Here is a 27689-nt window from a genome sequence, read left to right on the forward strand (position 1 = left end):
TGGTCAAGATATAAAAGTTGAAATTATTAGTTATTTATGACTAATAAATTTACAACTACTACAGTGATTATTGATCTTAAAATAATTTAGAAGATTTTTTCTGATCAGATGCACTGCCAAAGTTTATGAATATTTTCATGACTAGCACTTCCCTATCAAAGTAGGTAGAGTATAATGAAATTGTTTTTTGCAGAAATGGGTAGATTAATCTGTGCTTTACACTAATTGTTACAATTTTATTGTAACTCTGACTGGTGTAACTCATTGGTGTACATGTGTCATTAATTGCTTTCTCTAAAAAAATTATCCAACATACAAGTATTTCCTGCAGTGAACAGAGTGAAAATCATGCTTGTAGGGATGAATATCACCTACCCCTGGTATGTGGGTTTGATATTCTCAGATACAGGATTATATTCAATTCAGTGAAAAAGGCAACATGAAAATACTTTTTTTTCCAGTTCATTGATCATTTCTTTAAAAAGACATGCTTGGGATGTTTAGTATTCTTGGAAATTGCTGTACAATTTTTGGAGTGACTTGTGTCTCATTAGATTGCTTATAACTTTAGGTTGTAGCATCTACTATACATTTATTATGCTAAATATTTAAAACTGCAGTATAACAATCTTAAAGCATATATTAAAAATTAATTTATCAATAAAATTATTCACAGAGATTAAAATACTTACAGGACAATCTCTGATATCTCCCATGCCACCTGCTTTTTTGAGCAATTGTCCAAATAAATCAGGAGAACTTGATGGACTTTGCTTTGCTTGTGAAGTCAGTGCAGAAGCCGAAACATAATGCACCATCTAAAAATAAGTAAATAAATAATAATAAGAATGATTCAGTCACAAATTAAATGCAGGAAGATATAAAATTCATATCTTCTAAAGATTTTATATTGAATAAATACAAAACTAACAAAAATTACAAAACTGTTTCTTAATAATTAACTGATACATCTCCTTACAAGCTGATTACAACACTTACATTATCCCAAGGAAATGTATCACAAAAAAATGCATAAGAATTTGTGGTTGACTAATACATCTTAGATAAACCAATTCACATGAATAATCATAGTTAATAAATTCAGAAAAGAGTTTCTCTTTGGATGGATAATGACATAACAATGGAATTTTGTGACCAATGATACTTAAATTTAATGCTTTTTCTGTGTATTTATTGAACAAAATAAGAAACTAAAAAATATTTGGCATCTTTATTCAGAATATGAGAAAATATTATATCATTGAATTGAATTTCGCGTAGAGAATTTTGCAGTCATTTTAATCTGGTACGGCACGACCGTGTTCCATCAGCACATGCAATTAAAACATGGATATCTAATTTTGAGGAAACTGGTCGGCAATGAAAAAGAAACCTCCAGGCCATGAGCGAACTGTCCGTACACCACAGAATGTTCAAGCATTACAAGATGCTGTCACACGAAGTCCACATCGGTCAATCTGTCTTCTCTCAGCATCTTTACAATTGCATAATTCAAGTGTTCGAAGATTGTCAGTGAAGGACTAGCAATTCCATCCATACAAGTTGCAGATCGTCCAGGAACTGAAACCGAACGATGCAGTTGTGCCGCGCACAATTCTGTAACGTAATGCTTCAGAAGATAAATGATAACAAAGAGTTTGTTCATGAACTATGGATGTCAGACGAAGCGCACCTCCACCTCTGTGGATTTGTTAACAAGCACAATTTCCGATACTGGGCACAAGAAAATCCTACGCAGCTACACCAGCGTCCGTTGCACAGCCAGAAAGTGACCGTGTGGTGTGCTATGTCATCTTACGGTGTTATAGGCCCTTATTTTTTTGAGGATGACAATGTCCTTGCGATTACAGTGACGTCGGCTCATTACGTAGCCGTGCTTGAAAACTTTGTTGTGGAACAACAAAAGAAATTTCCACCTGTGTTAATTCTTAACACAGCCTGGTTTCAACAAGATGGAGCAACGTCACATACTGTACGAATATCGATGGCAGCTGTACGCCGATTGTTTGGACAACGGGTCATTTCACAAAATGGTGACATTAGATGGCCTCCCTGATCGCCTGATTTCTCAGCTTGCAATTACTTTTTGTGGGGGTCACCTTAAAAGCAAAATGTTCCACAGTAGACCTGCTACAATGGAAGAACTGAAGGTAAAGATCCGAGAAGCAATTGTGGAAATTCCAGTTAAGATGTTACGTCAAACCATGAACAATTTAACGAAGAGACTTCGTGAGTGTTTACGTAGAAGAGGAGGTCACCTGCAAGATGTCATCTTTAAAAAATAAACTAATATGTATGTATCCTAAAATGGCAACATTTGTACAATTACATGAAATAAAATTCATTTTCTAAAAAAAAAAAATTTTCATTAACGTTATTTAATTTTTTTAATTTCCAGTTTCTTTGAATCACCTGTATATATATTTTATTACTTTTTTGAAAATTCAAATAATTCATCAACATACCCAACCACTATGGCAGTAAATTCAATATTAAATGAAAACTTAAACCACCAGAACACAGTAAACAGATTAAGTTAAACTATACAAATTAATACCAAGAATTATTTTTTCGGGATCACATCTTCAGCTGGTATCTAAATTCTAAAATTACACTAAAAACAGTTATTAAAAATTTGGAACTCAGAAATTGCCAAAATTGTCCCTTTTTAAACCTGAATTGCCATGGATGAACACAAAACTCTGCTGCCCAGCACTGGAATGCTGTAACATTTGAATTTGCAGGATCCTATGAAAATTGATTCTTGGTATTAATATGGAAAGTTTAACTTATCTGTTTACTACGTTTTGGTGGTTTTCTTTTAATATATATCTTTGTAAACTTCCTGAAATAATTATTCTTGGCTTATGTATAAAATTAACTAATAATTGGTAATCTTGAAGTTTATTTTTCCCCTTGCAGAATTATATCATATAAAGTAAACTCTTAATATTTGTCATGTAACATATGATAAGTAGGCTGAGTTTGAAAATGTGATTAACAGGTAATACTACATTATATTTATATAAAAACCTACATGTGAATATGTACCACTAATAATACAATTCATAAAAAATCAAGTTACCCTTGGTTTTATAAAATTAACACTTATACAAATATGATATACAGAGCAATCAAATACACAGATAATAACAAAGAAAAGTTAAATAATGAAATAAACATAATAAAACATATAACAGTTGAAAATGGATAAGATACTACTTTAATTAATAATATTTATAGAAAACAACTATCAAAACATAACAATAAAATAACTGTCTTACAACCAATACATTATACACAAAAGAGTGAGAAATATAAATAATGTATTATACACTAATAACATCATTGAAAACATTTCTAAAACTAATAATAAAGAAATATTTAAACCAGCATACAAACCTCATAACCACATAAAAACAAAAAGAATAATAAAATAAACAATGTGCGGAATTTATAAAATTAAATTTGTACATAATAATCATTCTATTTCTGATATTAATACAAATTTAGATGCATTCAAAATTAAGAAAGATGACATAAATATATTAGAAAAATATTATATAAATACCCACAAAATTTCAATCTGACAAACCAACAGACGGTGTTTAAGGCAGATGGACTTATAAAAACTGCTACAGATAGCAGCACTCATTAAAATTAATATAGAGTTTTCATTATTTTTATATTTGAATCTTTATTATGCAACCCAAAGGAATTAAGGAATTATTTCAATCATGACAGGGGAAGTGGTATCCCCCAAAAGTACTTTCATGAAAAATTAAGGTAAGATATGTCTTATCTCAATATTCTTTACTATGTCGTTTATTTAATAGAATTTATATATTATATAAAATAATATCATGTATATTATAATAAAAACACACAATTTTCATTTTAAAAAAAGTGATACTAATTATAGATTCGTACAGATGAACATTTCTGCAGGTGAATAACAATTAATTGCTATAAATTATGTCACATAAAGGTGCCAAACATCACAAATTATTTCTTGAACGGTCCACTTTCCACTTTTTAAAAATAGTTATTTTGTTTGTATGTTACCTGTATATTACAGATACCTGGAAGAACCCTCACAACAGAGTTTGGGTCTACTTTATTTCTAAGGGTTGGATCTTACCTGTTATGGGGAGATCACAAATCCTTTACAGGTATTCATAGACCATGTCCAAGCCTTGTTATCAACATAACAAGCAGAAAAGTATTGTTATATAGTAAAAATAAATAACACACTGACATTTTATTTTAAATGTTCCTAATTGGTGGATCATGACAGTTCAACAAAATAAGGAATTATTTAGGCTATAAAATGTTTACAATCTAGCTTACTAAAATTGGTAATGAAAAAAAATTTCTTAGAAGTGATAAAATGTACATTAAAACATTTCACGGCAAGTTCTGATGGATGCATCAAAAGAATTGTCAGGTGAGATCAAATGGCAATTGTTTGACAGTGTTGTGACATAATTTTGCAATTTTTACTGTGATATTACTATTTACTGGTTTAAAAACACTTACAAAAGGAAATTTTATTTCAGGGAATAATCGTATGGTATCAACATTAAAATAGAGTATTTTAATAAACTAATTTTCATTTCACACTTGATCTGATTCTAATTTACTAAATATATACATCGTAGTTAACATATTTTACTAAATATATAGATTGTGGTTAACATATTTTTAAACAGATTTTTGGTTAGTTTTAAAATAATAATTAATATCAAAATAATATTTATCACTGGACACATTTTTCTCTCACCTGAGTGAAGGGTAAAGGTTCTGATGTAGCACCACAAGCTCCACAAACACTTTGTTCAACCAATGTCATTGCAAATTTCTGATGAGGGATGCAGTGGCGGGCATTACACATATCTTCTGCTTCTCCACTAGCAATATGGTAATGAATTCGCAGTAATATGTTCTCCTACAAAAAAGAAAAAAATAGACAGCTTTTATTTAATCACAATAAACAATATATTATTTTATTTATAAATTAAAATAAAAAAAAAAAAGGATTTTAGTTGCTTGTATTCAATTTATAAATATTATGTATATATATACATTTCTTAATTTTCACTACCAAAAAATTAATTTTTTTTAAAATATGAAATTTGTGCTACTATTTTGGTTATGTGATATTATCTGATACTGGCTGAAGCTGATTACTACACTTCAGGCATAATAAAAAATTATATGAACCTATTCAATTAAGCTGGCTATCTATGTTGGTATCTTCATGAATATAAGCACCACAAAACATATGAGTAAATTCCTCCTTGCTGAGCTCATAAAAAAACTTGGAAAAAGTAAAAATAAAAGGAAAAATCATTAATTTACCACATTTCTGCAATCATTTTTTGCTATTATTCAACCTAACCTCTTTCAAATTTATCATTTATTTAATAAAAAAATAATATTTTATAACTTCACACTTTAGTCAGTAATCTTAAAAATAATAATTCTTAGTTACCATTTAAAAGAAATCTGAATAAAAAAAAAACTTATAACAGCAATTAATTCCATTGACAAGAGACTCTGGATGGTCAATGTCAGGATTTGAAGAATGGTATAGATGGATAAATGGTAAATATATGAATAAACTATTTAGATTCCAGTCATAAAAGTTTCAACTCCAATTACAAGCAAGTACCAAGCTCATCAACATATCTGTAATTATATATATGCATATCATAAATAATATGTGAATATAATTTATATTGATATATAAATTCCATATTTCAGATTTTAAACTATAATGGTATTCTATGACTATTCAGGAAAAAACTATACATGCTGTACTCACAAAACATTCTGCTGCATCATCCATAAAGCCAAGCTGAAAACGCTGTTGATCAAAAAATGATTCTGCAAGTGCTCTTCGTAATGCATCTGGAGGTAAAGCACTTTCATGACTGAACTGCAGTTGTGCAAATAATTCCTGTAGAAAAAGAAATAAAAAAATAATAATTATAAACAAAAAAATATTGTAGGTTTTTTAATAAAAAAATTAAACACTAATTTACTAATGGTTAAAAAGGTTGGTTAGAAATCACAATTGGAGGGCTTAAATAAGGGAAAATGACAAGATTTTACCACATGGAACCAAACAGGTAAGTCGCATCTTGTCATAAAGAAGAGATAATTAGTTAATTTGGTAGTTGAAATTCATTTAGAATAAAAACAAAAAAAAACTGATCACATAATTATTAGAATGAAGTTAGATATAAAAGAATGAAAATAAATGAGCAATAGTGGGGACAAGATTATAAATATTTACAAAAATCTTGTTAGAAATAGATTGATAAGCAGAAATTTTGGCTTGATGTGAAAACCAGGAATCAGCTGGGTTTAATTTGAATTCCTGGTAAGAGTTGTCTTTTTTACCTATAATTCCATTTATCTTACTTGATAAAAAGAATCACGAACAATAAACAAAAGTTTTAAAGCAATTAATAAAATAATAAAAAAAAATATATATATATACTCATTCCTGTTACTACTTAGTTGCTGTCTGAAATAACAGATATGTTATTTTTAAATTAAACACAGATTACATTGTAATGAAAAAAAAACAGTTTAAACATTAACAAGATTATAATTACTAAAGAAAAAGACCTAATATTTAAGATAGTCCTGTAATTAGTCACTTTCTGTGCTCTCATTTAATAATTTTACTAAAATAAACATTAGCTTTTACCATAAAATCAAAGATTGACTTATTTATAATATATATGTAATTGGAGATATAAAATTATGGAATTTATGTTGTTAATTAGTTAAAATATTTACAATAAAATATAAATTAATTATAAAATTTAAAATAAAATGTTAAAAATTTAAATGTTCCTGCAATTAATGCTGAGAGGTAAATAGAGATACACAATATAACATTATAAAACTGAAGTAAGTAAATTAAAGAAAATAAATAAATGTGAATATTAAAAAGTAAAAGAAATAATATACTTAATGTATACTTAGTTATTGTTACACACAGAATTAAACAACTAAAATTAAATTAATATAAAATGCATAAATATTAATTTGATAAAGTTTTGTATTAAGCATATACAAATAAATTGCGTACTAAGAAAAGTATTCTTATTATTATTATTTTTAGAACAGTTAGATAAAATTGGATACTATAATAGACCCTGAAAGAGGTTATTACCACGGTGGTTCTACAAAATGTTAAAACAAAAGGAAGCTACGTGAGACCGGAACTAAAGATTACAGCAGAGACTGTGTGAACTTCCCAAGCAATTATAGACTAGTGTATAAAATAAACTTAAACATACAAAAGTACATCTTCATCAAAAGTACATCATCATGATTTACATATGTATACTTTGCAGGATTTATTATCTTTATAAAATAAAAAGAAAAGCTCTTCAATCAATATGTGAATTTATAAAATAAAAAAACAGTAATAAATCTAACTGTTAAAAAAGTAAAATTTAACTCATACAAATACAACAAATAAATGCATAAAAGTAAAGTTAACTCAGATGAATGTAAATACATTGACTTCTATGATTTAATGATGTAAACATCATGGCATACAATAAACTGCTGACATTAAGATTAGGAGTTTGTATCAATAATAATAATAATATTTGTTTAAAAATAAATTATAGCTGGATCCTAGGTCCTTACATCTGACAGTTCTATGGCAGCTGGAATGTCTAAGGGTGTAGCTCCCTACAAATTGAAATGTGTAAAGTTAGGTAAAGTACCAAATGTGCTTGTAGCCATTGTTCTCAGAAATTACTGAAGTTAAACTACGTTGAGTATAGTTTCATTTCATGAAGATAATATTTAGTGTTCGCTTATAACAATTAATATAACTTAAAATTTATTTAAAAAAAGGTTACTGTTTCATAATATTGAAATCTATAAGTAAATACTTTGAGATATGATAAAAAAAAAATAAAAGAAAAGAATTATCATGATTATAAAAGTGGTAAGTAATATTATTTCATTTTTTGTGAAAAGTATAATAGTAATAATTAAAAATTTAATTATAAGGGCTGCAGTTTCACCTGAACTTAAAAAAATAATGATTGGGTGGAACAGAAATTATCGCAGTTACATTTTAATTATTGAAAAAGTTATACCGAAAATTAAAAAAAAATATTCTGAGATGTTATTAATGAATATAAGTTAGAAGAAGCATTGAGAGATACAAAGTGTTTAATTTGTGCATTCATAAAAATTTCTTAATTATTATCGAAAAAATGTAAATAATTCAATAGCACAACATAATAAAAAGAAATTTAATAGATGAATAAATAAATTATGCAATTTGAGAAACTTTACATTATAAAATTCTTAACATTTAAAATGCACAGATCAAGTTACTAATACTGTTCTGATTACCTATTCTTTTTGTTTATCATATTTCTTCTCATTTACAGATAGATAATCAGAGAATAATCCTTTTACATTCAAAATTGAAACAGTTTGGCAATGAGTTTTAAATATTTTTTTTTTGTTCAGCTGCTGAGGCTACAGTTAATATATATTTTTTTAATGCAGTTCCTTAATTAAATCTGGGAATAAAAATATAGTAACACGCAAAATCTGTATATTATTTTACAAAGTCAAAAAATGTTAATTTACAAAAAATCTGAAAGAATTTTATTTAATTATTAAGCGTTCCAGTTTATATATACATATATCTTCTTCTTCTTTTTTTTGCAGATTGATGATTTCTGGTAATACTTACCAGAAATATTTGAATAATATATCTTGATTAAAAAAAAGGTTTTGAAACTTCCTACTCTGGGATACAACAGAAAAATTGCTTGTTTTCTTCTTATAACTATATCATCTTTGATCTAAATGCTAATAAAAAATCAACTTTTTATTGACAAAGAAACATTCTTTATCATGTTGATGGAGGACTAGCCTTTCTATTTAACTTTCTACAAATACATCTGTTAAAATGGTATAAATGCAATGGTTATACTACTTGATATAAATCAGAAATCCCTCCCTAAACTGGTACAGACATTTTCAAGAATAATATGTCCCTCATTATGCTTACAAGGGACCAAATTATTCACTAAGCCAAATATATGAATGGATATCAGTATGCCAAGCTAATCAGCTTGGCATGAAATCAGCTGATTTCAAAGTCAAGAGTTCTAAGGTTCAAATTCTGGTTACTTTTATACATATTTGAATACTGGATTTGATACTGATGTTCTTCGGTGGTTGGGTTTCAATTAACCGCACATCTCAGGAATCGTCGACTATCGTTTCTTGTTTAGCCTCCGATACCACCGTAAGGTATTACTTCAGAGGATGATATATTCTAATGTAAATGAAGTGTAGTCTTGTACAGTCTCAAGTTGACCATTCCTGAAAAGTATGGTTGATTAAATCCAACCACCAAAGAACAACGGCTTCTGTGGTGAGTGGTAGCATCTCGGCCTTTTATCTGGAGGTCCTGCGTTCGAATCCCAGTCAGGCTTGGCATTTTCACATGCTACAAAAATGTCATTCATCTCATCCTCTGAAGCAATACCTAACAGTGGTCCCAGAGGTGGAAAGAAAACCATCAAAGAACACCGGTATCCAAGATCTAGTATTCAAAGTAATTTACTGCCTTTACTAGGATTTGAACCAGAGATCTGTCAACTTTGAAATCAGTTGATTTATGAAGATGAGTTAACCGCTAGACCAGCCCGGTGAGCTAGGAATGGTTGACTTGGGACTGTACAAGACTGTACTATATTTACATTCATATACATCATAAGCGAAGCAATACCTTACCACTGTAAGATATTACTTCAGATAAAAGTATTAAGGTATCAGATAAAGATTAAGGTATTAGGTTTCAGAGGATAAACAGAAAAAGAAAGTATGCCAATCTCATTGAAATGTAAGTGGCAATAAGTGATATCTTCACATGATCACTGCACAGAGAACATCATTACTTCTAGAGGAAGTAACTCTTAATTTTGGTGGTTTAACAGCAGGAAAATATGTGACAGATACTCTTAACTCAATAAATACTGCTTTTCGTTGTAAAACAATGTACTGCATACATTGCTAGAACAGCAATATAAGATATTTATTAGATATCACTAATTCATGCTGATAAATCATTAAATATGTGAATAATAGATAATATAATTTACCTAAATTTTATGCACTTAATTCATTTTTAACGTTTACATTAATCTAATTATCTTTTTGTTTAATTGCTATTAATCAGTCCCATATTTTTTATTCAGTAACCTTTCAATCTCTTTTTAAAATGCTATTCATAAATACACAAGTTTACCTTGAAACAACTGTTGATTTAAAATACAGTTACTGAAGAGGTGGAAAATACATTAGTTTATAAAATATTGTAGAGTATATAAAAATGAAATAAAAATAAGATTTGTTTCTGAATTGTGGGAAACAAGGTCAGATGTCTCTCTTATATCTATCTAAATTAATTCAATTTAAAAAAAATAACAATTTGTGTTTTAAGGAAAGTTTTTTGTACATTTTATTTATTTCTTTATAAAACATGACTTGTATTGTTTTAAAAGTACTGTTATAAAGGTTTAAAGAAAATAAAGATAGCGACTTTCATTTACATTAATTAAGCAAAAATGTTTTAATTAATTAAAATAGAAAAAACTATTAAAATACAATAATTTCTTTACAATTTATTAGAGTAGAAATCAATGTATTAATTATTAATATAGAGTTAATTTTTACTTAATAAAAAGTAAGCAGGATTTAAAGTTTTAATATGCAAGTTAAACTGTAATTAAACTAGATTTTGCAGTTAATTTCTGATATTATTAGAACTAATAATAATAATAATAATAAATGTATAGACAATTTGTATTCTTACAGAAAATTTATTCAAAACAATACATGATCATAAAAATACGACATTGGTTTAGAATAATAAAATTTTAAATAAATTTACAAGTATTTATAAAATAAATTATAAATTCACTTATTAACAAATAAAATTAATTTAAAGAGAAAACAATAAAAATAATAAATTGAAGGTCTTTTTAGCAGATAAAAAAAAAACGAAAGAAATCATTGCAACGATGATGATTGAACTGCGATCAGCAGAAACCTTGCTACAAAATATCTCAAACACAGATCTAAAATATATAAATATAATAACCTAATACCACTAAATAATCTACTAATTTTATAATTTTTAAAATTACATTTAAAGACAATTCTGGTTCTGTAATAAATAAAATTGGCCAAGCACGATATCTAAAAAAAAATACATGTAAATAATCACTTTCATCACCAGACGCCATTAAGAAGTTTTTATAGAAAAACCTAAATGTATCTGTATTTCGCTACTGTCAGCTGAAATTAAACTCGCAACTCTAGATAGAGACTAGAAAAACAATGCACATTCTTCTTCTACTTTTCAAACAAATACAACAATCTATTATATACGAGTATATAGACAGACTAGAAATAAATAAAGACTGAAGACGAATTACAGAGAAAAAATAAAGAAATATTCAACGTACAAAATTTCTAGTGTTATAGTTACTCCGATACGTCGCGGATTACGCATATTTTACAGAGGAAAAAAATAAAAGGTGGATTTTTCTGAAGAACCGGAATGATGTTTTATTCTCACGGTACAGTGATCTTTAAGTATAAAGTATACGTTAATACGGTACGTGATAACCGCAAGCAAGCGTCTAAACAAAAATTGAAGGAATTTCCGGTGACCAAATGAATCATTACTGTGATCAATGAAAATCCTTGAATAAAAATAAAATAACACAGATTTCTTCCAAGAAATTTTCAATCAAACCGGTTTTAAAATAGCAGAATAATTTCTCTGTAAGTCTATGTTTAATTGTAACTATTTTTTTTACCACACAGGAAATAAATAAGACAAAAAATGCATCTTGTTTTGAATAAGAAAAAATCAAGTAAAAACCAGGTGGTATAAACAAAATACGACTAAATTAAAATTATTGTCCTTTACATAAAAACAAATTTCTTTATCGCTTCACCAATCCATCAACTAGCAAATATTCTACATAAATAGCCAGCGTAATACCTTAGGGTGTTTCTAAAAGCTAAACAGAAAAAGGAGAGGGGGAGCTGAAATAATATTAACCTCGTTAAAAGTTCGTCATCAAAGTGTAATATACGGTAGTTTATTAAAAAAAGAAGAAAACGGTTTTTGCAAAAACATAATATTCAGATAAACACAACAGATCTGCTTATACTGCTGTCACTATCGTCACGGTAAAAATGTCATTACTATAGCTAGCTACTTGGACGCCATTGTGACGATCATTATCATTTTATTTTTCTTCAGAACGAATCCGCGGGAACACACGTGTCAGGTTGTTCGATCACGATATAACTTTTTCTGGCGGGAAACAAAGCTCGCGCGCGCGCCAATTTTACCCTTTCTTGTTCTTCAGCGACTTCTTTTTATTTTGTTACGTTATTAAATCAGTTTCAAGGTTGTCTGCTTGCTCCTACATCTACACCCAATGAGAGATGGGCTATTGAACTCTGTTGTTCGGTTAACTTCAGTAAAAACAACATACAGATAAATAGTACCATCTTTCTGTAAATTGTGAAAAAAAATTGTTTTCTTATCGTACACAGAAGCCTAAATAAATTAAGCTGGTAAAGTAAAAAAATCTGAATTATTAAGAAAAAATAAACAATTTGTTTGCAAATTACAAAAAGGTAATTCAAAATGCATTTTATATATATACTATACGCATATAAAGATTTTACAGTTACAATACGATTTTTTAAGAACTATTTATTTAGAGTCAACTAATGAATTAGTCCTCTACAACCAAAAAAACATTATGGAACCTCAACATATCATCTTAAAGGGAAGAGTTATTACTCATTATTAATTTATATATATAATCCACTAATAGGAGTCACTAAGAAGAAAAGAAAGAGGAACTCCAAAACTCCTTATCAAGTAAATAATTCTTTAGCGTTTAGTATATTTTATCAATGTTTTAATACCTTTGAATAACAGATATTTGTGAAAGTGAAATTAACCTTGTGATAAATAACTTGAAAAATGGGTAAAAAAAGTGAAAACATTATCAACCGCAAAAAGCTGGATGACTGATTTACTAAGACAGCTTCTCTTTTTACAAAATACACGGCTTATATTAGTTCACATGGGTCTTTTCAATAATAACAAATCTTAACACGAATATAGCTAACAAATAAATTAAAAAATTAGTATTAAAAACTATTTAATTTATGACAAATTCAACATTACAAAACCTGAGGCTTGTACGCAGGAATACGTACTTAGATATATTTCAGCGAATCCAATAACACAAGTATGACCAGAATTTGAATTTGAGAATTTTTCAGATAAAAGGCAAATATTTGAACGCGTAACTGAAATAATATGAATTACATTGGGTAGCAGTAATTTTTGTGAAAAATTATCTATAATACTTAAGTAAAGTTAAAACTGATTTTAAAAGGACTATTAATACTAATATAACTGAATTTAGCAAAACGTTATTTTTAAAAAAGTAAAAAAAAAAAATCTTGCACACTTCTGCGCAAGAAGACCAAATTTTCATTATTTTATATAATTTTTTGCACAAAAGATAAATTAAATGAAAAAACTAAAAGAGGTATAATTTTTTATTTTTATATAATATTAAAATATATTATCAGAAAATTAAACTTTTACGATCTAATTTGACAAAATAATTAAAAATAATGAATGCACCTTACACACAAGCATCAAGTTTAGATTCACTCACTGCTGTGACTCACTGCATTCGTGCGTATAAAAAATACACCATTCAAAATTAAACAAATCTCAAATTGAGATGATGTTGTCTGTTTTCGACATTAAACTGAGCATAACTGAAGAACGACTCAACCAATCTTCATAAAATTTTCACATGCATAACTTCAGATGCACTACTACGGCATATTTAAATTTAAATAAAATGGATCTGGTAGTTTTGAAGATTTTCCAGCCACAAATTTTAATACATAGGCTTTTTTTCTTTTTTCCCCCCTCCGGGAATCACCGTCAGGTATTACTTTAGAGGATTAATGAGGATGATATGAATGAGTGCAAGTGAAGTGTAGTCTTGTACAGTCTCAGGTTGACCATTTCTGAGATGTGTGGTTAATTGAAATCCAACCACCAAAGAACAGCGGTATCCACGATCTTGTATTGAAATCCTTATAAAAGTAACTGCCTTTACTACCCTTAGAATTCTCGCTATAGGCTTATGTATAAAACGAAACTACATTTTAACCGACAAGTATTTTCTCGTACTCTTCATACATTACCAATCATGTCACTATGCAGCAGATATTTAGATGATTAACTTAATAAAAAGAAAGAAAAACGGAACCCTTTACCTACAGACAACCTAGATTTATCATATTTTAATGGAAAAATATACCTTAATGGAATTTAAACTAGAAAAAGGAAAAAAATTAACGAATATTTCAATAATTAAAATTTAAAAATCGCTTTGTTAAATCAGAAATGAGTAGTTGACTTTCATATATTTATTATCATTCTGGATAATTTGATCTACCATTGATGAGACACATATTACGATATAGTACAATCAATAGAAAACTGTTACCAGGCTGTTACCAAACTTTAAGATGATAATTTTCTTGATCCGTTTTCATAGCATCTGCTTCTGTTATAAACCTTGACAAATCAAATGTCTAATAAAGAACCGTTTTAAAGAAAAGAAAATTGTAAACAAATTGAATATTGAGATGTTTTGTTACGAAAATAAAACAGATTTTAAAAGGATGAAAAGCAGGTGAGACACCGGACACTAACTGTCAAACTTAAATCATTTTAGATCAATTTAATTGTGCAATTAACCGTAAAGATATGACAAGTCGACTACTATTCAGCAGCTGATGCGCTGAACAGGGATGAGACGAGACTCTGTCGTGATTCTATTCGAGCGTGACCTCTTCTATGTTAAAGGTCATTCGCTTCTCTTCAGCAAGATGTTTTGTCTTACAAGGAAGATAAAAACGAAGAGGAGGTATTATGGATTTAACCTTTACTCATTTCACGCATACATTTATTATTAAAACAATATACCGACAGGTTGTATGAAATTTGTAGTGCATTTTTACTTCGATATCCTAAATATTCAAATAGCTAGATGATAATTTTCTTGATAGCTAGATTGGAATAAATTATATAAGTAAATATTAAATTTTCTGTTGAATTTTAATTAAATGAAAATAATTTCCGTTACTACAAATGTAAAATACTAATAGCATCGTTTACATTTTTATGGTTTCATCATGGAATTTTTAAGGCGATACTAATGTACTGCCAGACCGCCAGTCTCTTTGGAAATTGTAGCTTCATGTTGATACTTAAATATTAAAAATGTATTTTCACATAAAATCTTTTGATATACTAGTATTAACCATGCGTTGAAGAAAAAGTTTTAAATTTTGTCTTTTTAAAGCAACTTTTTATTATATGAATCTTCCATTTTGAGAATTTCTGAAGAAAATTTTTTTTGTTGTTTTATATATATGTTTTTCAGAAAAGGCTAAGAATTTTATAATATTTATTCTTTATAGTGTCATAATGTTATTTATTGCTTATAGTTATTTTCTTGTTGTTGACGCAATTAAATATCTAAAATTGACCTCAAGGAGATAAAGCCAAACAGCAATTAACACTTTTGGCTGGCATCCTTTGTCGATGGATGATAATGAAATGAATTTGTTGCAGTATACGAAAAATACCACGGGAATCGAACCCAAAACCTGAGACTGAAAAACAGAGACACTACCACTCCACCATGTAGATCAGTATTATTTTATTAGTAATAATAAAATAATTGTTCAGGTTTTCAAAAATATAGAAGAAAAAAAGTTTTTACACAGTCATCAGAAAAGAAAAAAAAAATGTAAAAACAGAAAAATTTTCAATTAATTTATTTGTGTTTTTAGTTGGTTTAGCTGCTAGTTATATATACATATTTTTTTTTTTTTTTTTTTTGTGTTCAGTCATTTGACTGGTTTGATGCAGCTCTCCAAGATTCCCTATCTAGTGCTAGTCGTTTCATTTCAGTATACCCTCTACATCCTACATCCCTAACAATTTGTTTTACATATTCCAAACGTGGCCTGCCTACACAATTTTTCCCTTCTACCTGTCCTTCCAATATTAAAGCGACTATTCCAGGATGCCTTAGTATGTGGCCTATAAGTCTGTCTCTTCTTTTAACTATATTTTTCCAAATGCTTCTTTCTTCATCTATTTGCCGCAATACCTCTTCATTTGTCACTTTATCCACCCATCTGATTTTTAACATTCTCCTATAGCACCACATTTCAAAAGCTTCTAACCTTTTCTTCTCAGATACTCCGATTGTCCAAGTTTCACTTCCATATAAAGCGACACTCCAAACATACACTTTCAAAAATCTTTTCCTGACATTTAAATTAATTTTTGATGTAAACAACTTATATTTCTTACTGAAGGCTCGTTTAGCTTCGTTTAGCTATATTTTAAATATATACATATTTAAAAACAAATAATTATCTTTTTATTTTAAGATAAATTTGAATGTTTATACATTTAATAGCTTCCCATGAAATTATTTTTTTTTTTACGTTTTGACACGTATATTTTTTAATTACCAATAAACAATTTTTAATGGAAAAGAATCCTCATTTGTATGTACACAAAAAATTGTATTTTTTCAAAAATTAGTTTTCTTTTCAATTAAGAAATAATTTTGTCTAAACCTTTTTCTTAGAGCACAAATTTATGGTACATATAGATCAAATTAAATTTTTTTTAATGTAAAATTGGATAAATAAAATATAAAAATCCTTTTCAAACATAATATGAAATTCGCGTGGTTTATTTGTAATTAATTTTATTACTGTTAGACGTCATCACATCTAATAATAGAATAACGCTGTTTTCGTGGTTTTCAATTTGCATCAGTTTGATAGTTATGATTATAAGGTTATTTTAAAGTAAAATCAGCAACCAAATAGCATTTAAAAATCAAAATTTTAAAAATACAAAAATAAAATCAGGCAGAATCCAATTCATTAATATCCTATGTAATTTTATTTTTATTAATTTATATTATTATTATATTATTTATCTAAATTTTGGAATAAGCGGTTAATTTGTAAATAAAAAAATAAAAACCGCATGTACACATTACATACACCCGCGTGCACATGCACAAATATACAAACATAAACGATCTGGAAAGAGAAAGTCTGTTCAATAGGAGTCAACCAAGATCAAGGTTACATTTCGAAATATCTTATTAACCTACTGAAGCGTAAAAAAATAAATACAATTTTACTTTTAACGCACAAAACGGCTGCAATGTGTTATAGAAAAACAGCAATATCTACGCCATATTAAAAATAAAATAATAATGATTACTATTATTATATTGGGCAAAATTACAGCCTGATTCTTTTCAGAGAAATCGTAACATGTTTCGACCTTGTTTCTTTCACACATCGATGAACGGCGGTAATATTAAAGGTTTTATTGATATTAATTTTCAGTTTTTAACTAAATTTCCCTTGTAATGTTCTCTTTTTAAAAAGTAATGAACACGTTCACCTGGGAAAATTATGTTGACATGAAAAAAAAAATAGTAAATTGATTTTACAAATAACTTATAACTTCGAAGAAGGAAAAATAAAAATCAATATACAAACCAGTATTCGATATAATTTACTAAAATTTGTTGGAAAGTGGAACTTTAACAAAAGTATTCGGCAGCAGGAAACAAAATTACTAGTAATTAAATGAAGATAAAAAAAAAAAATGATGTGGACATCACATGACTTCTTTGTACGCCTATTAAATTACATATACATATCTTTTGCTGCATTTCAATTAAACTTATTTCATTTGAAAGATACAATCCTCCAATTCTTTAATAAAGTGGCCAGTTACACAATCGCTGAACTATTAGGATAGAGTAAAGGTCCCTTTATTACTCGTATCTTCTTCGTTGATTGCTGATTAACAAAAGTTTCAGATTTCTGATGTGTCGTATAAATAAATGTTAATAATAATTAAACTATTCCGTTTAGTGAACTCCTGTATATTGGTTACAAATGTTAATTTTCGACCTTATTATTAACATACGGTGTTATTTTACACCGTAAAATATTCAGTTTTTATTATTGAATTGTTTGGTGAATAATCAAAACTGAAAAAGAAACAATCCCACAGGAAAAAGAAAAATAACATGAAGAAATGTATCTCAAAAAAAAAATGACAAGAAGTTGATTATGAAGAAGAAGAAGAATACATTAAGAACAAGGGAAGAATAAAAACAATAACAGAGGATGATGAATATAAAAAGAAAGAAAATTTGAAAACTAGAGAACGTGTACACAAATTAAGATCAGAAGAATTATATGAAACCAAAGAGCGATTAAATGACTGGCAACAAAAAACAAGTAAACGAAATGATCAACTCAGTTAATTACTCCTCTTATACTGTCCGACAATACCAGAGGAGTAATTAACTAAAAAATAAGAATTTTTTCAATTTATTAAAGATAGGGCATGAATGCCTCAGTGAATATGTTTTTCTTGTAAAGGTCTATTTTACAGTCACTCTTTACTTAACTTTAATAGACAAAATCAAACAGAAATTCCAGAATAATTAAATAAAATTACACTAGAAAATCCAAAAATAATACGATTCTAAATTATAATATTCAATTAATATTAATAATCAGATGTTTCACCAAATCTATTACATATACACATATGTAATAATGCCTATTAAATTACATATTCATATTTTTAAAAGTCCATAAAATTTTATTTCACCAACAACTTCTGATTTTTTTCATATTCTTTTATTTTTATTGCTTTTATTGAATTATTGTTGTAAAACTTTTTTGCAATCACGGGTTAATCATTATTGATAAATTAATATATTTAAATTAAAAAAAGGAGATAAATTCTGATTCGAACCTACGTGCTTTCCCTTGTAAGATCTAAATATTTCATTAATTAAAATCTTATTTGGCTATAATTCTGGAACCAATGAACATAATTACGATTTATTATATATCGTTGAATAGTTTTCAATGAGGACTGATTACTGCAGTTAAGGAAAAGTCCAAAATACAAATGTTTTTGAGATTTTGGGCTTTTTGACTTTTGGTTCAGTCGATTGCAAACAAAAGGGGAAGTGCACAACTAGATGTACACCTCCCCAGATGAAATTGGCGGGAGTGGTAATATCTCGTCCTTTTATCCGGAGGCCCCGGTTCGAATCACGGTAAAGCATGACATTTTCACACACGATACAAATCATTACACATCTCATCCTCTGAAGCAATACCTGACGGTTGTCCCGGAGGTTAAGAAAAAAAAATTTATTTAAATGAAATTAGTATTAGTCGTACCTCCTCCATATTATGAATAATAAAGAATACTGAGCCAGTTCACGGCTGGAAGGAAAAATTATAGATTGTGATAAAAAACATTTCGAATCACTACATAAAATTTAATGTTGTTTTAATTTAACGTGAGCAATCTCTACCGTAAAATTTACTAGAATGAAGACAATGAAAATAAGTACCATTTATTACATATCGTTGAAAAGCTCTCAATAAAAGCTTATTACTGCAGTAAAGAAAATGTCTAAAATACAAATTTTTTGAGATTTCGGGCTTTTTTGACTTTTAGTTCAGTCGACTGCAATCAAAAGGGGAGGTGCATAACTAGATGTTACAACAGTCCTAAATCCAAAATTTCAACATCCTACGGCTAATCGTTTTTTAGTTATGCGAGATACATACGTAGAGACGTCACGCTAAAACTAGTCAAAATGGATTCAGGGATGATCAAAATGGATATTTCCGTTGAAATCTCAAAACCGAAATTTTTCGGTACTGTCTTTAGTTCATATAAGGAAGTAAAAAAATTTTAACCTGATCATTTAATTCTAATCTCATTTTAGAATCATTTCCTGATCAATACTATTTCGAAATCCCGTATAAATTTTTATCTAAATATAATAATCTATGAAATATTAAATTTAAATTTTTTGAATTTATAAGATTGAAATACAAAATTCCATAAAGTTTTGGATGTACATTGTTTCACATCTTTTTGAATAATAATCCAGAAAATGATTTAAAAATGCGTAAAATAATAGTGTTTCTTCAAGAAAAATAAGAATACAGCTATCATTATTAGAAAAAAAAAAAAAAATATATATATATATATTTATACGTTATTTGGCATAATTCCAAGGTTTAAAGCCGCATATAGCATTAAATCTCAGATAACTTCAAACGGTATAAATTATCTGCCTTTGAAAAATGGTGAATTAAAAATTATTTAAACTGCGTAAATTCTATCTAAAATTATGGGTACAGGTATGTAACAGTTCCGCTGAAACTACATGACTACAAAAGCGGCGTAGTGAAAAAGCGAGTTGCACGTGTTCGTACGCACCCGTAAAAATTTGTTTGAAGCAGACGCAATACATATACGCACGCACACTCATATATTAATATGAATGGGTCAAGAATACAGAAAACGGGAAACTGTGAATGAGCTTGACTGGTGGAGGGGGAAAACTGATCAGTTCATCCTGTCATTTTATGTAGCCTATAAGTTCAGAGTAAGACGATCGTTCACTTTGTCTATACATAATTAGAGTTAAAGAAACTTAGCAACAACAATTATTTAATGATTTCCTTTTTTTTTAAATGTATAAACATGAGTAATTAAAAAAAGGTAATTTACTTAATTTATTAGTAAAGGTAATTTATTAGTAATTTTACTAATTTTTCCTGAAACATTAAATAATACTTTCAGTTTTTTTTACGTTCAACAAAATTAATTTTCATTTTTTTTTAATATTTAAAAAAAACCTTTTTCTTAATGTTTATATTGCAATTTTTTCAACTAACGAACAATAAACAACCCCTCCCCAAGCACAATGAGATGATTTTAAAAAAATTAGCATTAAATACCAGAACTGGTAGTTATGTAATTAAAATCCCTTCACAATTGATTTAAAATATATGCAAATTCAGACGTCATTTGTAGTAGCAAAACGTTTTTTGGGCTATACTTACTATAGGTAGAACTGATTGAAAATATTTACAAATTTTTTATTTTTTGTAGATTTTCGGCTGCAGTAAGATTACATTCAAGTGTTAAAAAATTTCACACATTTACGTACGAATTATAACTACACTAGCTTCCTGTCACAGCTTCGCCCGCGCTATATGGTTACTTGCGTTTCCCGTAGCGGTCAACTTTTTATTTTATGCTTTTTTAGTCAAATAACCGAAGGGAGGTGCAGCCAGTCACACATCCAGTAACAGTGGCAGTGGCCGTGTTGGCTGAGCTACGGCGTCGTATACAATCGCACCCGTTAAAAAAATCGGAATTAAATAACCCAAAAATTATTTTTTAGATATTTATCTGAAGAGTATTTGCGAGCCCAAATCTACTGAATATCTCGTTTACTACAGTCGAGATTGGGAAAATTTGCATTCATTATTCAAATTTTTTTTTACCTTTCTTCATCCCAATTCAAGGTTAAATTTCAAAAATCTTAAAATTGGTTTATTGACATGAACATTACACTTACCAAAAATCATGTTGATTTTTCATTTGAGACGGATAAATTAAAAAAAGGGTATCAAAAAAAATTCAAAAATCACTTTACCCTTGAAACTCGGAATTCCAAAAAATATAGAAATCGGTTTATAGATATCCATAATCGTCGAGTTGAAACTCAGCTCACACAATGATATAGACACTCACAGATTTCAATTCATTAAAGTTTGTGCTTTAACCGGCAAATCTCCACTAATATATATACTTTTTTTTAAGTTTTTGAAGATAAATAAAGACCTTCTAAGTATATACCAAGAAACATCGATAAAAATCTGGTTGCGATTGATCGAGTAGTTTTTTTGTTTAATCCGAACAAAAAAAAAAAGCTTTCCTCTTTTCCATATATGTTATTTACTTATATGCTGTTCAAAATAAGACACAATTTTCGCAAAAATGAAGCAATAAAAAATAATTATATTTTAAAAATGAAAAAAAGACATTTTCCATGTAAAAAAAAAACAATTATTTTTTAAACAGGCGTTATACAGTTAAAAAATAATACTTCATAAAAACATCCATGGCCATTAAAATCAAACTACATTGAATAAAATATACATAAATTATTCACTAAAACATTATGATAGAGAAGATTAACAAATTTATTTTTACTTATAAATTATAGCGCGTTATATCTACACTACTTAGAAAGACATTTTTAAAATTATAATTTATAAACACACACATGATTTTCATACTAGTTTAAAATTAATGGAATTTTTTTTCGGAAGGACAATTCGAAAGTTCAATCCAGGAGATTACAATATTAAAAAAAATTAGATTGTACTAAGTACTGATTGTACAAATTAGAGTACACTATAACCGGAACAACATTTTGCGATTTAGCCAATTGATAAAGCAAATAACTATAACATTTTATATACAGTAAGATTTCAACGAATTTTAACAGCAGAAAAAAGGGAAAAAATATATATACATACAAACTAAATCTGTCAAAAAAAAAAACATATTAAACACGCACCGTCTATAACAATCGATTAGATATTTAGCAATCATTTTACGATTGATGCCATTAATAACAGTGGTACTGGTAATTTAAGAAAATATCTGTGTAATTTAACTATGAAAATATCATCTAGAAGTAAAAATTCTGTGTAAGAAAGAGACAATAATTTTTAAAAGAAAACAAACTACTAAAATATATACTTCTCTATAATGCAGCTTCTTAAAAAGAAAAAAAAACAAATTCGTTAAAAGATGTAAGGGCAAACTAAAATATTAAACATTTAAGATATATTAAGGAAATACAGTTCTATGAACAAAACGATATTAAAAAAATTTACATCTCGAATTCCTACTTTCATCTTTAACAAAAAGAAAAAGTTTTTATTCTTTTGTGATTTTTAATTCCATTATGAAAAGAATATATACTGTGCACGCCATTGTTAAATGTTTACTACTATTATTTTAATCAATCCAACCTCAATTAAATTAGTAAATTAGACTACTTGTTAAGTTGATCTGGCAAAACGAGATTCTCTTGATACAAGATTCATTATTCAATGAAAAATGTAATTCATTTATCGTATCATTGGTACTGTCTGTATTTACTACAAGAGATTAAAGTATGAGTAAATTCCGCATTTTATTTTATAAATTATTTTAATGTAAAGAGAAGCAGAAACCATAATGAAACTCCTTTTTTATTTAGTTTTAATAAAAAAAAAAAACTGAGTTCAATGTAACTTTCCTTTGTCAAAGTAATGCTATACACCCGTACTAATTAGAAAATAAATATGTCATCATTTTTGTGTAGTTAATAGCAATGTTTTGAAAAAAAAAAATGTAGTTATGGTATAGAATCATTAATTTTATTTTATGTATTAAGATGGAACGAATTAAGATATAAAACTATTGGTAAAAAGAAACAATATAAGAACATAAATACAGAGTTTAGAAAAAACACTGATAGAATAAACAGTGTTTCACATTTTTACAAAATATTAGCTTATTGATTATTGATGTAAAAAATGTATAAAACTGAGTTAAAATCAAACGTAAATTATTACCATTTGAGTTATGATTCATTTGATTGCAAATTTGTTTCAATTTGATTTGCAAATTCGCGATATACAAAACCTAAAACTTTTAATTATATATATATGTACATAAATATTAACTTAAATGTAATTTATTTAAGCTTATTTTCCTCTTGCTTTAATAGAATTAAATACAAGACATATTTTACTTAAAAATATTATCTTTATTAATCAATCAATCAACTAACCGATCAGTTGGGTTAACCATCTATCAACTATGCAAATTTATAAATTAAATTCATTACGTTTCACTTAGAATTCTCCAAGCTTTCTCAGGTGACAAAACACATTCATACACACATGATAAAAATTCTCTTACCCTAAAAGTATGTCTACAATGAGTATGCAAAAGAATTTTAAGTGAAACGTAGTGAATTTAATTTGTAAGTTTGTTTAGTTAATTGGTTAAACCAAGAGATTAATAAAGATAATATTTTTTAGTAAAATATGTCTTATTATATATATATTTGTGTGCCCACGCGCGCACTTACTTCGTTATATATTAAGCATTTCATTAAGACTACTCATTCTACATCCAAAGAAATCAGAGACTCATCAATTTAATTTTTCAGAAATTCTAAATCTGTTATACGCGAATACATTGAAATGTTTCTCGATAGAAAGCGATAAATTAATTTGCTGTCTGACTAGCTTTTCTTGAATCTATGATATAAAGCTCCTGAATTACAGGGGTAACCAATAATAATTATTTTCTCGAAGAATTTCGAGAAATACAGTCTATCCCTGTGATTAACAAAGTGAAAGTATTACAAGTGCAAATAAATATCATGTATATTTTAACTGGTTTGGCGTACTGATATGCAACAACATATTCGGCTAAGCGAAAAAGGCAACAGGAAACCACTTCACAACTCCTTCTACCTAAAATACAGGTATGGGGTGATACTTGTTATTTTTAAGGAATGCTTGTAATTTTCGAAAATGTCTTGTGTCTCATAAATAGTAGTCTACAGTCTAAAGCTTATTATCCGATACGTAATCATATATATAGTATTAAGATTTCGAAATTTTTTTATTTTTAAGTAATGTTTGAAAAAAATTAGAATTAGAACTTTACAAATACACGAAACACGGTAAAAATAACTTCTTTCTTTTTCCTGTTTAGCCTCCGGTAACTACCGTTTAGATAATTCTTCAGAGGATGAATGAGGATGATATGTATGAGTGGATTTGAAGTTTTAGTCTTGTACATTCTCAGTTCGACCATCCTTGAGATGTGTGATTAATTTCAACCCAACCACCAAAGAACACCGGTATCCACGATCTAGTATTCAAATCCGTGTAAAAATATCTGGCTTTACTAGGACTTGAACGCTGTAACTCTCGACTTCCAAATCAGCTGATTTGGGAAGACGCGTTAATCACTAGACCAACCCGGTGGGTGGTAAAAATAACTTACGTCAAATAAACTGCACTGAACATTAAATTATTTTCATAGCGGTAGAGATTTTATTTTTACAATTTAGGTTATTATTTCAATACATCTACAAATTTAAATATTATTACATTACGTAGCGGAATATTTAATAAACAATGAATATTAATTGTATATGAAACTACAATTGGACTAATAATTGGGGGTGGGAGAACATAAAACGGCACGACAAAAAATATAGAAACTTTAAATTATCATAATTTTTGGTAAGTTTTAAAGGATTTCTGGTATTTTTTTTTAGATTTTCTAAAATAATAAACCATTTATCTCCTTTATCGCAAAGGTAAATGCACTATGATAAAAGGTATTAGAAGAAAATATTAAAACAGGTTGAGAATATAATGTTTTATTAACGTTTTTTTTTAAATTATCAACAGTGGTCAGAAAAAGCTACAAAAAAAGTAAATTATTGGTGTTATTAATCTATAAGTTAAATATTTATTTACTTTTAGATCCTCTGGGTTCTTCATCTTCTCGCACAAAAATGAATATTTTACGGTGTCGAAGAAGAGTAAAATTTAGTAAATAGATGATCCTCTCTTTTTGCCTCTCTCTTTATCATTCTCTTTCTGTCTTCTGTTTAACCTCCGGAACAACCGCATGGTATTAATACTTCAGAGGATGATACGTATGAATGTAAATGAAGTGTAGTCTTGTACAGTCTCAGGTCGACCATTCTGAGATATATGGTTAATTGAAACCCAATCACCAAAGAACACTGGTGTCTACAATCTAGTATTCAAATCCCTGTAAATAGGTAATCCTAGATTTAAATAGATGCAGTTAAGAAAAAGGTTCTGTTATATTCCATTAGGGATCCAAAAACTGAGGGTTTAAAATTTATAATCTGGTTTACTTGTGGCTTAAAGTTGTTCAGGAAATGGAAATAAATTACTGTGAATAACTTCAGCGATTTATTCTGCAACATTCGTTTGGAATTTTCTTCAAATCTGATATCTAATTAAACACGTGAATCAATACTGAGTTTAGGATTTTAGTTTTCAGCTAATTTTTTTGTTCTAAAATAAAATTAAGTTATTTTTAGCGTATGAAAAGCAATTCGTAATAATTACACATATAAAGTAAGAACGCGTGTGTATGTGAGAGACAGAAAGATTAACCAAAAAAGTCTATCTGGTTATAGATTCATTATTTTTTTCAATAAAATTAATTTTCGGATTTTACCTGATAGGTAGAGTACGTATGAAAGAGAAACAATAACTTGGATGTTTATTGAACGATTTTCAAAATAAGAAATTTCAGCTTTAGAGTTAGTTATTCTTTAATATAAAAACAAAGACAAGGATCAAAACAAATCATTTTACATTTAAGTAATTAACAGTTTAACTAGCTAACAAACTGTATTTTGATAAAATTAAGGAAAAGTACAGAATTAACGTGGCCGCCATTTTGAAAGTTTGAACTGGTATACACCGTAATGTTTTATTTATTACAAAAATTTGGTGTAAACATGTGCACTAAAAATATAATAATACTTCAATCCGATCAAGATAGATAGTTTTTTCTTTTAACAAGTAAATAAAATTAAAAATTTAAAAAAACCACAACGAAATAAAAGTTAAGTAAACAAAATATTAATTAGAAAGACTTAGAAACATCTAAAAGCCGTTTCGTAGAAACTTATCTACTACAGCACGTCCTGGCGGCTTATGGCCGTAAAACTAACCTTAGAACCCGCTCTGAGGTGATACATATGTAATATAAAAAACCTCATCAAAAACGGCCCAGAGAAACACACCTTTTGCAGCGCCCCATGATGGCCTATAACCGTAAAACACGTCAAACAACCTCCTCTGAAATGATACCCATGTAATGCAACCTCATCGAAATCTGTTCAGTAGTTTTTGAGGAAAATGGTAACAGCGCGCGCGCACACAAACAGACACACACAAAACCTCTTACCCCAAGCGAATATACCGTCTCCGTTCCGTCGTGGATCAAAAATAAAAAAATGAAGGAGTCGGAAAACGAAGCGGGGAAATTGACATTTTTACACTGAAAAACTTTTGTTCATTTTGATATGTAGAATCCTAAAATGATTAGCCAGGTATATTTTTTTGTTGTTACAACACGTACATATTTTTAAAAAGGTGGTTTTATTTCTTTAATTCTTGATTTAACATTTATTGTTTTTTTTTTTGAAGGTAGGGCTCTTTATTTGTGTAGCCACTTCAAACATTAAATTTATTTTATAGCCGTTGCGTAGAAAACGATCACAAGACAGATACAAAAGCACCTACCCCTCTGCAATGAGATCACATCAAAGATATGCCACTTCTATTGGTATCATCCTATTTCGCTCAAATTTCCGCATGAATCTAGTGGGAGCTTGATCCAGGCCAATCCGCGGTAAAAGGGATAAAGGATTATGAAAAGGAATGGATGTTGAGGAAGAACCGCAGTACGGGAAAAATAACACCACTCAATGCATAATTTC

The 27689-nt window shown here is 28.2% G+C and overlaps 1 protein-coding gene across 2 annotated transcripts in view; it reads right to left on the reverse strand.

Annotated features, from left to right (window-relative positions):
• ec (ubiquitin specific peptidase echinus) overlaps positions 1–27689 on the reverse strand; it is a 277997-nt gene that overhangs the window by 18294 nt on the left and 232014 nt on the right. For both annotated transcript variants that reach the window (XM_075359861.1, XM_075359862.1), the window contains 3 exons: positions 5849–5983; positions 4805–4969; positions 693–818 (listed from right to left, as the gene is read on the reverse strand). In XM_075359861.1, the coding sequence (XP_075215976.1) occupies positions 693–818; positions 4805–4969; positions 5849–5983 (426 nt within the window). The remainder of the gene's footprint in view (positions 1–692; positions 819–4804; positions 4970–5848; positions 5984–27689) is intronic.

Source organism: Lycorma delicatula, chromosome 3, assembly GCF_047948215.1.
Source record: "Lycorma delicatula isolate Av1 chromosome 3, ASM4794821v1, whole genome shotgun sequence".
Taxonomy (NCBI): domain Eukaryota; kingdom Metazoa; phylum Arthropoda; class Insecta; order Hemiptera; family Fulgoridae; genus Lycorma; species Lycorma delicatula.